Genomic DNA, 17,670 nt, shown 5'->3' with positions numbered 1-17,670 from the left:
CAACATGCCCAGAATGACCTTGATTCTACCCCCTGTAGAAGCTTCTCCGCTCCCACCCAGGTTTTCCCTCATCCACAACTTGCATGACTTAAGACACAACTGAAAAGTCATACTTGAATCCTCTTTTCCCTCACTTCACCCCACACTCAATCCATCCGAGTGCCACTTAGTGACACCAATAGCTCTCTCAAATGCATCTGCTTCTCTACCTCTTCCGCTACTGTGGCTCGGACCACCACATCTCCCATGTAAGCTACTATGGCAGCCTCCCTCATCTACACCCTCTCCTGCCCCCTTCCAGGTCACACTGCACACACCGGAGCCCCTGACCATGCCTCGTGAGGCTCTGTGCCATCTGGCTCCTGCCTACCTCTCCAGCATCCTCTCCCCTTGCTTACTAGAGCCTAATTACACTGGCCTCTTTCCATTTCTAGACCATGCTCTGGTGAAGAGGACTGCAAATTCTCTGCTTATCTCTCTGCCACCCCAATTGAGAAATGGAGTTTAATTTCCCTACCCTTGATGTGGGATAATCTGCCAAGATCCTTCCTCAGAATCTTAACACATGCTACCACCTAGCATATCTAGAATATTCTTCCCACACTCCTACCTGGTACTTCCTCCCTATCGTTCAGCTTACATGCTCTTCACAGAGGGCCTTCCCTTCGAGACCACCTTAGCAAAAAGTAAAAAATGTCAAGGCAAGGCCTGTATCAATCTTTTATTTCTTTCTTAACACTGACATAAATGAAACAAGTAAATAGGCATCATAATTAAATTGATTACTTATCGTCCGTTCTAGAGCAAGCGTTGGCATACTATCACCCTCGGGCTGGCCACCTCCTTTTATGAAGTTTTACTGGAACACAGCTATGCCCATTATTGTTCGTTGCTACTTCTGAAATGAAAGAGCTGAGCAGATGCTACAAAGACCACGCGGCCCATGAAGCCTGAAATTTGCCATTTAGCCCTTTAACCCTGTGGAGAGCAAGACCTATGACTCTTTTGTCCCCAGATCTCCAGTACCTCATACTGATTATTTGGTGAAAAAACCAAAGGGCTCTGAGGCTCCGCTACAAGCCCTCTTTGCTGGCAGACTCTTTTTGTGAGGACAGAGGTAGGCTAGAGCTGGGTCCATTCCCTTCCGATGTCCCGTCTAAGGGGTCCCAGATGACAGCTTTGGAGATGTACCAGGACCCCGAAGTCTCAAATCCAAGGAGACCAAGCCATTTTTCTCACCCTTCTGCTCAGTTTCAGAAGACAGCAGGTTGGTTAGGATTCTCTACCCACCTTCCAGGGGTATATTGCTTCTGTCAACACCCAGGCAAGGATGTGACCATGTTCAGTGGGTAAAGCGACCGTGTTGCTTCTCTCTCCTCGCTAACAAGGATGTGGCTCTGATGACAAGCTATACCTCACACATGCCACTTCCTGGTTAAATTGCATGTGGTGGTTATGGGGAGGTGTCAGCTTGTACGTGGGTATAGGCTGGACATTCCTATGTCCGGGGGCTACCATGCTGTGTGTGTGCAAATGGACAGAGAGGGGGCAGGCTCTGAGGATTTGCCAGGGTCCCTGGGATGAGCTGCAGGTTTTTGCTCTGGATGTGGAGAGCTGCTGGGCTGGGGGGGGGAGGGGGGGCAGGGGGGCGGGAGCTCCATTCAGACATACTGCACATACTGCTTTTAATCTGTTATCATCTATCAAGCTCAGAAGAGAAAACATTCCCTGTTCCCTCCTCCTCTCCTTTGTCCCAAGGACCTCATCTCAGGTTCCACGGCTCCACAGAGGGCTGCCTCTAGTGAGGGAGGGAGATCTTATGGGCTGTAAGAGAACCAGGTTCCACCAGTTCTAAATCCTGAAGGGCTTCCAGCAGCTGCTCCTTTGCAGCTCCAATAAAGGAATTTTCCAGGAAGGCAGGCAGGCCTCCCACACCATCCCGCAGGGTATACAGGGGCACCCGTACCAGGCCTAGCACCTGTGAAAGGAAGGGAGACAGGTGACGGTGAGATCGGTAGCTCATCCTAGACAGATCTTTCCAGATCAGGGGTCTCATCCCTGATCAGTCCAGCAGAACCAGGCCTGAGGACTTAGATCTTATACCCAGTGGGCCCAGCTCTCCACAGACAAATGACCACGCTATCCAGTTTCAGAAATGCTAATCCCTCCCACAGCACTAAACCTTTAGCGGCTCTTGCCTCCAGGATGCACGCTTGGCCTTGCACCAGTAGTTCTCAAAAAATACAACAGATCAGTCATATCAGCATCATTTAGGAACTTTTGAAAGATGCAAAGTCCCAGGTCCTTCCCTCCTTCCCCTTCCGAGCCAGAAATTCTGGGAGTGGGGTCAGTAATCAGCTTCCCAGATGATCCTGATACCTGCCAACGTTTGAGAACCCTCGCCGTGTACAGTCCACTCCCCTACTCTCCTAGCCTAACCACAAAGTGGTTAGTACCCCCCCGGCCCCGCCCCCATAAGTGGCCACATCTTCTACCCAAGAAAGTCAGGGGCCTAGGGAGCAAGGCTTGGCTGAATCAACGGGGACGAGAGAGATTTGGATGGGTTGGGTGTGTTCTAGAAAAACCACCGCAGAGGCCGGCGAAAAGGGGAGAAGGGTGAGGCCTCCGTGGGGCAGGGGGCCCAAGGGCCCGGCGACCCGGCTTCCAGGGGCGGGGCGGGCCCACCTCCAGCCCGTGGTCCTTGGCGCGCGGGGCGCCCTTCTCCACCGCCAGCAGCTGCTCGAGCGTCAGCTGCTTGGCGTAGAAGTGGGCGACCACCCGCGGCCCGGGCGCCGCGTGCGAGCTGCGGTAGTCGGCGCGCTCCAGGGGCACGTGGGCCGCCGCCTCGCCCAGCTCCTCGCTCAGCTCGCGCCTCAGCCCGGCCTCCAGGGAGCCGTCCTGCAAGTTGACCAGGCCGCCGGGGAAGCCGAGGCGCCCGTCGAAGCGCATCTGCATCTGCGGGGGACGGAGGCGGGGTCGGCCGGGCGCTCCGGGGCCGGGGTCTCCGGGGCGGAGGGAGGGGAAAGCGGGGGGGAGGGGAGGGGAGGGGAGGGCGAGGGGGGCGGGGCGGGGCGCCGGGTCTCACCAGGACGGCGTAGCGCAGCGGGATGCGGCCGAACAGCAGCCCGGGGTCGGGCGCGTAGAGCAGCGCGTGGCACGCGTGCCGCCAGCCGGGCCCCAGCGCCAGGGCGTCCTGCAGCTCCAGCTTGCGGGCCCCGGCCATGGCCCCGCGCCGCGGTCCCGAGGGCGCAGGGGGCGGGCGGCAGGCGGCAGCCGACCGGGGCGGGGCCTGCAGGCGCGGGGCGGTGGCGGCGGCGGCGGCGGCCGCGGGAGTCCGGGGGGAGCCGGGAGCCGGGTCCGGGTTGGGCCCGGGGCGGGGCGGGGCGGGGCGGGTTGAGGGCGTGGCCGGAGGCCCGGGCGCCTGGCGAACCCGGCGAGTAACGCTTGGGTCACAGTGGCCGCGGCGGGGCGGGCGGGGCCGAGGCCCGGGGCGGGGCCGAGGCCCGGGGCGGGGGCAGCCCGGGGCGGGGGCGGGGGGCCGCGCCTGCGGAGGTTCGGGCGGGGCGGGGCGGGGCGGGGCGCTCCGAAGGCGACTTGCTGCCCCCCTCCGGGGGAGAGTCGTGCCCTTCCCAGAGCTTCGGGCCGCTTTTCTCTCCAGGTTGCCGGAGGAGGCCTTTGAAGATGGGTCCGGCTCCCTCTAAGGCAGCGTGGAACACCCGGCGCCACCAAGGCGACAGCCAGTGACTCCAGCTAAGGGCTTCGGAGCCCGGAGCGTTTTCAGCCTGACCGACCGTGCCAGTCCCCGATACCGCCCTCCCGGCCTGCCACCCCTTCGGGAACTGCTCTCCGCCTCGCTGGGGGCGCCGGCCGCACCCCCTCCCGCTCCACCCCCCCGAGGCAGAGGTTCCCGCAGGCGAGGCCGCGGGAGGATCGCTGAGCCCTGCCGTGACCCTCAAGAGCGCCTGCAGGTTCGCTGAGGTTCACTGTGGTACTGAACCCAGACGTAACTCGGTGGTCGGCCTCGGAAGATGCTGAAGGATGAGTTCATTTGAACAATAATGAAGAGGCGAGGGAATAGGAGAAATAGGTGAAGAGAACGAAGAGGTGCCAACTTCCAGTTATAAAATGAATCATGGAGGGGAAAAGTACAGCGCGGGGAATAGAGGCAATGGGAGTCTAGTGACGTGGGCGATGACAGATGTGGGGAGCACTGACGTGTGCGTACGTGTGCATAGACCTGTCAAATCACGGTGCTGTACACCTGAAACTAATACAACATTGTCCACTATACTTCAATACTAAAAAAGAAATAAAAGAAAAATTTTGAAATCTAAAATTTTAACAAATACTTTTTTATTTATTTTAAATGAACTCTGAGGGTCCTAGCCAGTGCATCCTGACAACTTACAGGGGCACAGAGAGATACTTTAGATTTCCCCAGAAACTTAGCAGTCTCTTTCAGACATCGGGAACATTACTAGCTTCGATTTCAGTGATTAGATTCAATATTAGATTGGCAGCATCCTTTCTGCTGACGTCCTATCTTTGTGAAGCTAGTTTTTTTTTTTTTTTTTTTTTTTTTTTTTTTTGCAGTGGGATGAAAATCTGTGTGTAACAGGGAATGAGGTTTTGAGATGGTAGGTGGCGACAAGCAGGTGCCGTGTTGTGAGGACATAAACACTTCTTAAGATACTTGGACCTAACTAATTAGTAAATGATATTGATAGCTATTTCTTTGGCTTAAGGAGGCCATGAAAAATTTACCGACACCTTAAGTTACAGAGAGCTGAGAAATTTTGGGAGTCTCTGAGATAATCCGTTGATTCAATAAATACAATTTGAATCCTAAAATAATAATGAGGAGGAGGAGGAAGAAAAGGATTCAGCATTCAGCATTTATCTTGTCTTTTTTTTAATTTTTTTTTTTTATGGGCTGTACCTCAGGGCTCCCAAATAGTTAATGAGGGGAAGTTCATATAGGGTATTCCAGTTAATCAAAGAAGAAAAGATATAGCCAATCATAATTTTACTATTTTATAAACTTTAAGTAATAGATCATAGGAAATGTCCACCAATGACTGCTAACATCACTAAAAGAAAACCAGATATTATGTACCTCATGACAGAAGAACACACCATCTACTATGAAATATTCTTGTCATAACCTGAACTTGAATCTGGATCTAACTACAATTCTATAAGAAATACAAAAGAACATCTTTTAAATATCATGAAGAAGCTAAACTGATCCATGTGGTAGTGGATTAGAGCTGGAGACATCAGTATAAATTTGTGTTTAGATTAACTTAGATACAGATGGTTACATATAAAAATAGTCATAGGTATGTGTGTATACAAGGGTTAGTGTCCACAAATTTCCTCAGTCAGCTGTGAGGGGGTAGAAGCAGTCATACCCCAGTAGCAAAAAGCATACCCAGTACCCAGAGCTTGATTTCCAATACCATTTTCTAATAAAAGGAACTGGACTCCTTGGAGAAATGGCTGATTCAAGCCCTGGGACAAGAAATATACCTAATGGATACATGATAAACCTGGAGCATCTTGTGATGTGAGAAATCTTTTTTTTTTTAATGGAAAAAAAAAACCCATATTGACAGGAGTATGTCAAAGGGACAGGGACTTAAGAACCAACTGAAAGAGTTCTCAGTGGCCAAAGCTGAAACAATTGGAGCAACAAAATAAAGTAGTATTGGATTATAACCCATAGTATAAAGTAAATATCTGCAAATCCATTCTGATATAAATAATGCGCAAGTAGAGGCACCTGGCTGGCTCAGTCAGTAGCACACCTGGAGGTTGTTTGAGTTCAAGCCCCAAGTTGGGTGTAGAGCTTACTTTAAAAAATAATGAAGCAAATAAATGAGCAGAAAGAGACATCTCCCAGGCAGAAGAATTGAAATGATTTCGACATATACTGTGTCCCTCAGGAGGTGGAGCACAACTGATCACTCCTTTATTTATTCACGAGAGACACACAGAGAGAGGCAGAGACATAGGCAGAGAGAGAAGCAGACTCTCTGTGGGGAGCCTGATGCAGGACTCGATCCCATGATCCCCGGTATCACAACCTGAGCTGAAGGCAGATACTCAACCACTGAGCCACCCAGGTGTCCCACAACTGACCACTCCTTAAGTGTGTGCTGTAAATAATGACTTCCTTCCAAAGAGGACAGTGTGGAAAGGAGTGGGGGAAGCAATTTTGTGACTTTGAGGAGGAACCTGACAAACATTAGTCTAGCCAGGTGAGTCAAGGTCAACATCAACAGTAATAAATCATGTTGACAGTATGCACCCTTGATACGATGTGAGGCATATGGTATTTCATGTTACTTGTCTTCCTCCCAAAATGACATAACCCTGGTCTAATCATGAGAAAATCATTAAACCCCACTGGAGGGACATTCTACAAAATACCTGACCACCACACCTCAGAACTGTTCAGGTCATTGACTATGAGTAAAGTCTGAGAAACTGTCTCAACAAAGCATACCTTAAGGATTCCTGATGACTAAATTTAATAATGTGGTCTCCTAGATAGGATCCTGGATCAGAAAAAGGACGTTAGATGAAAGCTAAGGTAAAATCTAAATAAAGTATGGACTTTGATTAATAATAATGTATGGATATCGGTCAATTATTGTAACAAACACACCATGCTAATGTAAGATATTAATAATAGGGAAACTGGGGGAATTATGTGGGAACTCTCTGTACTATCTTCACAACTTTTTCTGTAAATCTAAAACTGCTACAAAAAATAAAGCTTAAGGGCGCCTGGATGGCCCAATCCGGTGAGCATCCAACTCTTGTTTCGGCTCAGGTCATGATCCCAGGGTCCTGAGATTGAGCCCTGTTGTTGTCAGGCTCAGCACTGAGTGGGGAGTCTATTTGGGATGCTTTCTCTCTGCCTCTCACCCTGCTCTCTCTCTCAAATAAATAAATCTTTTTTTAAAATTAAGTTTATTTTTTTTAAATGAGGAGGATGCCACCAATAAAATCTAGACTGAAAGAAACTCTACAAGACCAATGACCTGGTTTCTTCAATAAGTGAATTACAAGGGGAAAAAAGAGATGGAGGTAGATTCTATACATAAAAAGAGTTTGAGGAGACCTATCAGTTGAAGCAATTGGGCTTCATTTGGACCCTCATTTGAAGAAACAAAAAGTAAGGAAATGTGAATATTGACTGAATATTTGATAGCAATTATTGATCATTTTTAAGCATGATAATAGTATTACTGCTTTAAAAAGATTATCTTTCAGAGATACATGCTGAAATATTTATAAATTTATGATAAAAACAATCCAGTGAGGCGCTAGTAGGTGAGAATAGAAATAAAATAGGATTGGCTGTGAATTATTTCTGAAATTGAGTGATGTTCCATAATAAGGGCTTATTATATTATTCTCTTTACTTTTATACAGTTTGATGTTTTCTATAGTAAAAGTTAAAAATAAAAAGATCTTTGACTTCTCCTGAAGGTAAAGGTTATAATTTACATTTGAATAAAGCTTTGCATTTCACAAAACCCTTTCACCGACAGAATCCTTTTGGTCCGGGAGAGGGAGAAAAAGGTAAGGGTCTAGTCTCACTTTTCAGGCAGAAAGAAGACTGCAACCAACATCTACCATCTACCAGAAAATATTAAATTATTCCACTTGATCTTCATAAAATTTTCCAGATGTTTCAAAAGCAGAGCCAAGATGAGGAACCACTCACTTTGAAGGATATACAATGGAGGAGTGGGGAGGAGATGGCACCAGCAGAGAGCTGTCAGCTAAGCCAGTTGGGGTTACTAATAGGGCTTACTGAAAGGGCTAGACGCTGCGATTATTATTGGGGGGCACTCACATATCTGAAATCAAATCCAGCAGCCTTAAAGGAGGTGGCATTCTACAGAAGGCAGCCCTACTCTAGTTGTTTGCAGGTCCAGCATTAAAATACCCACTGCTGTGTTGTCTGGAGTTCATTAGGTGGATCCATTGATTATAAGAACTTTACGGACACCTCCAGCTTCATGCCTGGACCTCTTCACCTGAATACCCCACAAGCACCCCGAACACCCAACACACCGAGGAATGGACTCGGTGTTTCTTTCCCCACTCCCCCTGCAGCTCCTGCATCCCCGGCTCTGTGAATGGCCCAGTCACCCATGCTAGGAACCTAGGAGTCCTCACAGACACCCCCCAGTCAGTCCTCAGTTCTCCTGGTTCCCTTGTGTTGTCTCCACAAGGCCCTGACTTCACCTTTTCTCACCTGGACCCCAGCTAAATGCCTCCTTGCCCTGCCTCCAGCCTCACCCCATTCAAACCTGCCCTCCACACAGTCCCATGACACAGCCAAAAGCCACGCTTTGCTGATACCTCTTTAGGGGGCTGGCCCTGGCTACAGAACACAGCAGACAAACTCAACGGCCCAAATCTGAGCTTTGCTCTATAAGTGATCTATTACTGCATCATACTGTGAAATGGAGTGATTTACACAACAGTGAACACTTACTCCTTCAGCGTCCATGGGTCACTGATAGCTGGATGGTTCTGGCTCAGGGTTTCTTGTGATGCTTTTAGTCAAGACGTCAGCAAGGGCTGCAGTCAAATGATGGCTTGCCTAGGGCTGGAGAATTTGCTTCCCAGGTGGCTCAACTTGGTGCTGGCTATTGGCAGAAGCCTCAATTTTACGCCAGATAGACGTCTCCATAAAGTTGCTTGGGTGTCCTCGAGACATGGTGGCCGCTTCCTTCAGAGTGAGTGATCCAAGAGAAAGCAAGATGGAATCCATGTCTTGTGACCTAGTCACAGAAGTGAGACACCACCATTTCTACGGTATTTTATTGGTCACACAGGCCACCCTGTTGCAATGTACAAACAAGAATACCAGATGTGAAGATCATTCAGGGCCATCTAGGAGGCTGCCTGCTACACCTTCCTCTCAAACCTGATGTAATCATCCCCACACTTTATGAACCACCAGCACAAACAGATTTCAAACTCCCAGAACCCACATGCAATGTCCTCCATGTTTGTGTTCTTGAGGCCTGTGAGATCTTTCCTCCCTCTTAAGTGCCTGATGAAATTTTCGCTGCTTTATTGAAGGATAATTGACTATATATATATATATTTTAAGGTGCACAAGGTGATTTTTTTTTTAAGCTTTTGTTTATCTATTTGAGAGTGAGAGAGAGCACATGAGTGGGGATACCTAGGGAGAGGGAAAGCTCCGTGCTCCTGCAGGGCTGGATTCCTGGACCTGGGGATCATGACCTGAGCCCAAGGCAGAGGCTTAACCCACTGAGCCACTCAGGTGCCCCAAGGTGATGTTTTGATATACATCGTGAAATGATTACCATAATCAACCTAATTAACATATCTATCACTTCACATTGTGACCATTTTCATTCTTTTCTGTGTGGTAAGAACACTTAAAAAAAAAACACACTTAAGATCTACTTTCTTAGCAGATTTCAAGCAGAAAGTAGTGCAGTATTCTAATTTAGTCACCTTGCTGTACATTAGATCTCCAGAACTTAATTGTCCTATATATAACTGACACATTGTAACCTTTGACCAACATCTAACAACCCAACCCCAGCCCTGGCAACCACTATTCTGCTCTCTGCTTTTATGAGCTTGACATTTTTAGATTCCACAGAGAAGTGAGACCCTGCAGTTATCTTTCTGGGTCTGGCTTATTTCACTTGACATAATGTCCTCCAGGTTCACCCATGTTGTAGAAAATGGCAGGATTTCCTTCCTTTTTTAAGGCTGACTAATACTCCATTGTGTATATACATAAATATGTCACATTTCCTTTATCCATTCATCTGTTGACAGACATTTCGGCTGTTCCCAATCATTGCCTGTTGGATGCTTATCATTCAAAATCCTGTGCCTACATGCCTGGTACGGGATGGGAACTCAATACATGTTGAAGTAAAATCCAAAGAAGAATTAGACCATATCTGCAGATGAGGTGGTCTTGGTAGGCTCCATGCTCCTGTGCAGCAGCTTCCGGAAACATGCTGAAAACCAGGAAGGACAGAGTTCATGGTTCACCATTTTGAAAAAGAGGATCCACACTTTTTTTCTGAGAAACCATTAAATCATTTCATTAGAAGTAAACTTTTCTCCAAATTTATAAAAATCCAAATGCAAAAAAAAAAAAAAAAAAAAAGGAAGCCCCGAGGACATGACAAAAAGTGTTAAGAGAAATGGTAGAGAGTGATGTCAGGTATATGGGTTAGCTCAGTACCATAATGACGCAGCAGAATAAGCACAAAACTTGAGGAGCATACAGCAATGAACATTTGCTCCTGGCTCAAGAGTTTGCAGATGGCCTGGAGCAGTTCTGCTTTATTCATCATTGGCTGGGCTGACTCTGTAGGTTGGCTGAGGGTGGTGCAGCTCCCCATCTCTCATCCTCCCCCTGTGACAGGCGGGCTGGCAGGTGAGGGCAGGGGCACAAGAGAAGAAAATCTAGTGCCCCTGCAAGTTTCCTGCTCCTGCATGATCACTCAGCCAAAACAAGTTCTGTGGCCCAACTCAGAGTCAAGGGAAATCTACTCCCTCTGTGGGAAGACCCATGAAGTCATAAAGGACTAGTCAGGGGTCCGGAGAGGGGTAAATTGGAACCCAAAACTCAATCTCTCAGAGCAAGAAACAGTCATAATATTTCTGAAAGAAAAAAAATTTCTAGCTTGTTCAAAGATTGTCTCCTAATCTAACCCTACAAGTCTACTTTGAAAATACTCTTCTTGAAGATTTCAGTTCTCCATAAATGCCAATGGCTTTGGTATTCCTAATGAATATATTATATCATATTTTATTATTTTATTGTGGTATATTTGTTGGAGCAGATTTCTGATTTTCCTTCTGAAATTAGGGAATAACTGAGTTTCCTAAGGGCACTGGTGACACTGCTTGTTCTGGGGGTCACATGGGCAGGGTCATGAAATGTGAGGTGTGTTGAGGCATTGTGAGGACTCAGAGCTGGCCTTAGAGCCCCCTTGCTTGCCTTTCCAGAGCTGCCTTCTCCATGCCCCTATTAAGCTATTAGACCACTGTCAGCTAACTTCTAGTCAAGAGCTGGCTGAAAATGGCTAAAAATGTTTACTCTCGGGGTATGATTGCGTGGTAGTAGTTGAATCTTAGAAGCCTAAGGAAGGCTTTGGGGATGAATCTCCCAAGGATGGGCTATCAGGCAGCCTGACGATCAAAGCTAATGAGTCCTCCTCCAAAGTTAAGGGCATCTTCCAGATTGAAAGCATTTCCACGCATTACGCTGAACCCCACTGCCAATTTCATGTGATGGAGCCTATTACCTTCCCTTCCCTGTTCTTCACAGCAGCCTCAGATGTAGGCAGGCGGAGACTCAGAGAAAACGACTTGCCCTAGGTCACATAGTAAATGGCAAGAGTGAGTGTAGCGTGCAAGTCACCTGGTGTGAAGTTGTGTTTTTTTCCTTATGCAGATTGCAGCAGAAGCATTTAATTAATTAATTAGAGAGTGAGAGAGAGAGAGAGAGAGAGAGAGAGAGACAAGCAGACCCTGCCCAGAGTGCAGAGCCCTACTCGAGGCTCTCTCACTACGTGAGATCATGACCTGAGCTGAAATCAAGAGTCAGAAGCTTAACCAATCGAGCCCCCCAGATGCCCCTGCAGAAGTTTAAAACACTTTACTGTGTGTCCCAGCCTGCCCCCTCTCCTGCCCCCCCCCACACCCCTTCCTCTGCCTCATTTATTCATTTTTTGCTTCTTTATCATCTCAGTGGCCTGGCCCGATCTCCTGACACATTAGTTAGTGATCCCATCATCTTGAGAGAGGAGTGGGGTGTTTCGCCCCTGGAGCTACTGTTTGATTCGTCAGCCTCCTTCATCCTGAGCCCACTGTGATGGCCGGACTTTATAATAGACCTAGAGCTTTCACTGCAGCCTCAGCCCCAAATACATTAAATAATTAACTGCTGTCACTCTCCTGTGTGTGCCTTATCTCCGCATCATCCAAAATAGCTGATGGCATTTCCTCTGCATAAATAGAAAGCAGAAAGGTCAATTGGTGTTTATGAAGGAAATATATATATTTTACAAAGCGGCAAGCCAGAGGAGTCCCTTTGGACCCCTGTGAGGGTTTCATAACAGCATCTTCTGACTTCCTTAATCCCCCAGCCAGTTCCCACCCACCATCTCACAGTTTGCTTAGTGATTAATACCAACCCTGGAGTCGCCCCAAAGCCAGACTGAGTCTGGCTGAAGGAGAAAGTACTTGCCCACTAGTAATAATAAAAAGTGATTTTCTTCCAGTTGCCTTCAATCTGGCACCACTACCCTCACTCCCAGCGGACCAAATGGAAGGTGGATCCAAAAGGAGTTTCTTTTGTAAGGCATGGGGCCGTGATCCAAAATGGCACTTCCCCCTGCCTTTCCCTTTTTTGAAAGCCTGGTATGATGTACAGCACAAATCTCAGGAGGATAAGATGTTTTCAGCCTATATCTGTCTTTCTAAGCATCATGGGGATCAGGATCTAGCACCCCAAAATAAGCCATTTTGGCATAAAGATTATTTGAAGATGAAAGCAAGTGAGAAATGGGAGATGTAGGAAGAGTTCTGCTTTCCCCGCTTCTACCTGAAAGCATAAATTTACCACAAGAAAAGTGCCCCAGGAAAGCATATTCTTATCATTGAAAATGGGGTGTCAACAAACATACTAAAATAACCCCCATTTTCCATTAGTTTCCCCCATATAGTTCCTAGTCACTGTCCCACAATTTACTTCCCTTAGAGCTTAAATCTCCATCCTCTGTCTTATCACTTCTCCACAAATTTATCACTTTTGTCAAAATGGTATATAAGCTCTCAGGCCTACTTGTTTCTTTGGGGTTGTCACTTCTTTCTAGAGAGCCCCCTATGCCATGTAAAAAATATTAATATCAAATAAAGTTTGTATGCTTTTTCTCCTGTTAATCTGTGTTTGTTTGTTTGTCAGTTCAATTGGCCCCAGCCACGGGGAGCCTAATGGGAAGAGGAAATGACCTTAGTAACCTGTTCTTAAAGCCAGGGAATTGTTCTCGGGCACATTCATCTATTTGTGAAGGATAGTAGACGCTGTTTAAAATCTAGCTATTTCTTACTCTGACCCAGCAACTCACACAAGCATTCTGTTCTAATGTTTTGAAAATCATTGTAAGGAAATTTGGAACTTTTATAACTCACTGCTACTATCCTCCTCCTCCAGATCCGTCTGAAATCAGTTTGGTCATAAAAGGATACGGGAGCTCAGGGGCGCTCTTCCTGGGGGTGAGGTCTCTTACCTGCCAGCATGATGGAAATGTCCTGGGTTTCCTTCAGTGTTCTACCCTCGTAGCCGGCACAGCTTCTGGATCTGGCCTTGAACAATATGCTCAAGTTCAGAATTCTGCAAGGTCTCAGATTCCACCCCCAGGAAGGAGCCCATATTTGAGGCCTGCTTTTCCTGCCCCAGACACAGGAGCTTTAAGGTGAGCAAGATGACTGTCACGGGCCAGCCAGCATGCGGTGGGGGGCATCATTAGCTTTGGGAAGAGGCAGAGTGAAGATCTGTGCTGGCCTCCACACCTCTCCATGGTGTAAAGGTGTTGAGAGAACACACAACAGTGATGTTCACAAGCTCTCGAGCATGGCAGAGGGTGTGGGTTCCCGTGGCTCCTTTGGTTGCAGAAGTGGGAATGAGACATAGAACACGGGGACCATGCTCCCTCGTCCTTGGACTGATCCCATCAAATTCCCTGCAGCCAAGGTAGTCACACTTTGACCTTCTTCCTGCCAATCAGAGCATTCACTGGGAGGCACCTGAAGCTTTAGGGCCCTTCTTTCCTGGTCCTCACACCACCTTCAGAGACATCAGTGAGATGAATCAGTACCACCACCACTACCACCACCACCACCCCCCACACACACACACAGCAGACCAAAGCACCGCTCCAAATACAGGGAGGAGAGGCAACAGGAAGAGGGTCCTCAAACAGTGGTCTGAGGGTGGTTCTCACCCCAGGACCGTCAGCATGCCCTGGGAGCTTGTAGTTAACGCAAAGTCTTAGTCTCCACTCAGACCTACTGAATCAGAAATGCTGGGGATGGGTCCCGAATCTGTTTTCACAAGCCGTCCCGGTGATCCTGACGCTCAGATTTAAGAAATTCTAGTCTAAAAGGCACTGCACTGTGCTGGGGCCATAGCACCGGCCACAACAGATCGTAAGGCAACAGGCCGCTGGCCTCAGTGCCCTCAATCGTTAGCCGAAGGCAGAATGCTGAACTCGGTATCATCCGTGCGTCAGTTTGGCGACCAGCTCCTCTACCCTGGATGTCTTCTCTTTGTAACTGAATATCCCCTGAGCCCTGATGTGCCTGCCTCATCCCACCCCCGGTTATAAATCTCCAACTTTCTGGGGCAGCCCGGGTGGCTCAGCGGTTTAGCGCCGCCTTTGGCCCAGGGCCTGATCCTGGAGACCCAGGATCAAGTCCCACGTCGGGCTCCCTGCATGGAGCCTGCTTCTCCCTCTGCCTGTGTCTCTGCCTCTCTCTCTCTCTGTCTCTCATGAATAAATAAATAAAATCTTTAAAAAATAAAACAAAATAAATCTCCAGCTTTCTGTGCTGTATTTGGCACTGAGCCCCATCTGTCTCCCCTATGTTAATAGTCCTGAGTAAATTCTTCTCCACCGTTTTAACAAGTGTCAGGATAACAGTATGTTTAAACCCGTGTACGATTAAGGAGCTCCTCAAGCAAGTGTGCCGTAGCCTCTTGGTTGCAAAGCCACATGCAGAGTGGTTAAGAGCACAGATGCTAGAATCAGCCAGATGTGGGGTGACATCTCACCTCAGCTCTGCTACTGAGTAAATAAGCAGGTTCAGTAAAGGATGGGGGTAATTTCTCCTCTCTCTCCCTCTCCTTTTCCATGAAAAGATCCAGTGACATGAGGCCCTTAGAGTCATAAGCACTGAACCCAGTAGTGGCACATAATTGGCACCAAATAAATAAAATATTAGCAGCTCCAGTAATTATTATTACATAAGTGTGTTACATTGCTCAACATTCTTCTAGATAAGAAACAGATAAAACAGGTGATTTATTCTGTAAGCAGGGAAAATATATTTATTAAGAACAAAAGTCTTCAATATTCCACGGATAAACTTGGAGAATAAATCACAGAAGAGAACATCTTTTTGGATTTTTTTAAGTCCCAGTCCTTAAATATACGCACATCTTGCTTGCTAGCCTGGGGAAGGGCAAAAGTGGGCCAAAACCAGTTCACTTGAGACAAATATTTGTGGCGCCTGGTCAGCAGCTCAGTGCTCAGCGACCTTCAGGGACAGGCTGGCCACAGAGCACAGGGAGGGACCCGAGGCAGGCACCGAGTCTGTCCTCCAAGTGGAAATGGTAAATGGTAGATGGCTTCTTCCAAGCCATCTACCTGGATGTTCAAGGAGAAGTACCTTGCGGAGGTACTTCGGCCAACCCTGTGGAAGCCCTGGGGGTTTGGATTTCCAGGAAGCCACACTTGGTCCACAAGCTTTCCTCAGAGGATAGAGCACTGGCCCAGGACTCAGAGGAGAGGCAGACAGGTTTACTACCCTCTACAAGACTCACTCCTCTTGACAAGGAATGGAAAGTGAAGATGGGAGCTCCAGCCATGCACCCATTTCCCATAATAAAGTCCAGCTTATGTATCGAAAGGACTCGTCCCTTTGAACGTGTTTGCTTTTGACAGATGTTGGTGAGGGTTCTGGGGTGTGGGCCCTCGACCCACTGTGATCAGCAACTGCTCCTCGAAGTACAGGAGCTGGTCAACCTCAAAACAGTCACTGGCGTGAGGCACCACTGTTTCTAGAGCTGCCCGGATCTCGGCTTCACTGGCCTTCTGGCGCCTTGCTCTCTTGAGGTAGTTGTAGACCTTCTCAAATACCTCTGCTCCCAGCTTCTGCATGGCTGACCTGCCACACAAGTTAGAGGGGACAAAGAGGAGTTTTACACATTCGGGTCGCCCACAGAAATGTCTTTTTAAGTCATTTATTACACAAACATTGTACCTGTGAGATTTAGGGGAAAAATAAGACGCAATGGCTCTACCTTGAACACTCAACAGTATTTAATATTTCCTGAATGTCGATTATCTGCCAGGTGCCTTCTGGGGACTGGGAGCAGAGCATTAAACAAGTTAAGTCAGTTCCTGCCTTCATAGAGCTTGCCTTCTAGGGTAGAGAATAAACATAACTTAAAAAATACACAGACAATAAAATGTCAGGCAGTGCTATGTGCAATGGAGAACAGTAAATCCGGGAGGGAGGGAGGGAGGGAGGGAGAGAGAGAGAGAGAGAGAGAGACAGGTGAGGGGCTGGACAGTCCCCTGAGAGGTGTCCTTTGAGAGGTGTCCTTTGAGGCCAACACCAGGGGGTCCCGAGGCTAAAACATGTTGGAGAAATATCAAGAAGGCTAGTGTGGCTGGAGTCTGGAGAACAAGGGGGGAAAGAAGAGTGGGATACGAAGTCAGAAATCAGGTTAATGAGGACACTGAAGTAACCAGGAGGAAGAGGCCAGGGAAGGGGATGTGCTTTTCTGCGCCCTTCACCTTTACAACAGCTCTTTAAGCAGACTCCCTGCTGAGTGCAGAGCCCAACGTGGGGCTCCACCCAGGACCCTGAGATCAGGACCTGCGCCCAAACCGCCCAAAAAGAGAGTTGGATGCTTACCTGACTGAGCCACCCAGGCGCCCCAGTGCTTGACTGTCTTTAGCATTTTAATGTGGAGGTCGGGGTGCGGCCCACGGTCCCTGCTCTGCATCTCTTTACTGCCCCGCGTCCACCTTCCTCACATCATTTTTTTTAAAGATTTTATTTATTTATTCATGAGAGGCACAGAGAGAGAGAGAGAGAGAGAGAGAGAGAGAGAGAGGCAGAGACACAGGCAGAGGGAGAAGCAGGCTCCATGCAGGGAGCCCAACAAGGGACTCGATCCCGGGACTCCAGGATCACACCCTGGACTGAAGACGGCACCAAACCGATGAGCCACCCGGGCTGCCCCCTCACATCATTTTAGAGCAGGCTGCTTCTTGGATCCACCTGGTGGCCTGACTCCAGGGCATTCGAGTTTGGTGAATTTCCTTCTCCAGTTCAAAACTGTCATTTTTAATGCCTCCATGCTGTTCCACTGAATTTATGTGCCAGCACTGACCGAGTCATTCCTTCACCTAACATTTAGCTTTTTTTTTTTTTTTTTTTTTTTGCTATAACACTGAGCAAATGTCCTCAGGAACACAGCTTTTTCATCCAGGGGAATGTTTTCTGGCTTCCAATTTCTATGAGTGAGGCCGATTACCTGAGTGTGTTCCCTCTGTGAAAAGCCATATGTGCGTTTGTGACTTTTGTACTTTTCTGTATACATGTTGAACTGAATTAAAAGATTTTAAAAGTTTGTGAGAATGGAATTGTTTGGTCAAAATGCATAAATATTTTTAGGACTTTAGCCTTAAAAAATGCTTCTTTATTCTTCACTTCACTGGATTTGCTGAGAAGAAAAGTCAGTTTTTCTTTTTTTTTTTTTCCTTCAGAATTTTTAAAGCATTACTGCTAGACGGTGCTGATGGTAATGCTGACAATAACACTGAAGGCATTAATCACAGG

General features: G+C 47.7%; 2 protein-coding genes and 1 long non-coding RNA gene across 18 annotated transcripts in view; 1 reads left to right on the top strand and 2 right to left on the bottom strand.

The window, feature by feature from the left end:
- Positions 1-706: 706 nt before the first annotated feature.
- NUDT16 (nudix hydrolase 16) lies at positions 707-3,266 on the bottom strand. Its single transcript, XM_025449102.3, has 3 exons — positions 3,086-3,266; positions 2,686-2,955; positions 707-1,978 (listed from the first exon to the last, which is right to left on the bottom strand). The coding sequence occupies exons 1-3, from the start codon at positions 3,221-3,223 to the stop codon at positions 1,799-1,801; spliced, it is 588 nt and encodes a 195-aa protein (XP_025304887.1). The 5' UTR covers positions 3,224-3,266; the 3' UTR covers positions 707-1,798.
- Positions 2,836-4,336, top strand: LOC112661188 (uncharacterized). The gene is made up of 2 exons (XR_003137489.3): positions 2,836-2,975; positions 3,659-4,336. It is a non-coding gene; the product is annotated as an uncharacterized LOC112661188 (long non-coding RNA).
- Positions 4,337-4,654: 318 nt separating this feature from the next.
- The window catches only part of NEK11 (NIMA related kinase 11), a 253,722-nt gene continuing 240,706 nt past the window's right edge, over positions 4,655-17,670 (bottom strand). For 9 of the 16 annotated variants that reach the window (XM_035705157.2, XM_035705156.2, XM_049099934.1 and 6 more), the window contains one exon: positions 15,119-15,984. In XM_035705157.2, coding sequence (XP_035561050.1) covers positions 15,714-15,984 — 271 coding nt within the window. In that variant the 3' untranslated portion in view covers positions 15,119-15,713. Of the gene's footprint in view, positions 8,871-9,456; positions 10,041-15,118; positions 15,985-16,120; positions 16,243-17,670 lie in introns of those variants that run through there. The other 7 variants (XM_049099942.1, XM_049099944.1, XM_049099938.1 and 4 more) reach the window with 6 other exon arrangements.

Source organism: Canis lupus, chromosome 23 (genome assembly GCF_003254725.2).
Source record: "Canis lupus dingo isolate Sandy chromosome 23, ASM325472v2, whole genome shotgun sequence".
Lineage (NCBI taxonomy): Eukaryota > Metazoa > Chordata > Mammalia > Carnivora > Canidae > Canis > Canis lupus.
Note: the sequence above shows the minus strand (reverse complement) of the source record. Positions and strands in the feature narration are given on the sequence as shown.

Excerpts from the sequence above, each read along its gene's own strand:
- NUDT16 (XM_025449102.3), bottom strand. The coding sequence starts at position 3,223 with ATGGCCGGGGCCCGCAAGCTGGAGCTGCAGGACGCCCTGGCGCTGGGG. Across the intron at positions 2,956-3,085 it reads CGCTGCGCTACGCCGTCCTG|ATGCAGATGCGCTTCGACGG; the intron begins GTGAGACCCGGC and ends CGTCCCCCGCAG. Across the intron at positions 1,979-2,685 it reads CCAAGGACCACGGGCTGGAG|GTGCTAGGCCTGGTACGGGT; the intron begins GTGGGCCCGCCC and ends TTCCTTTCACAG.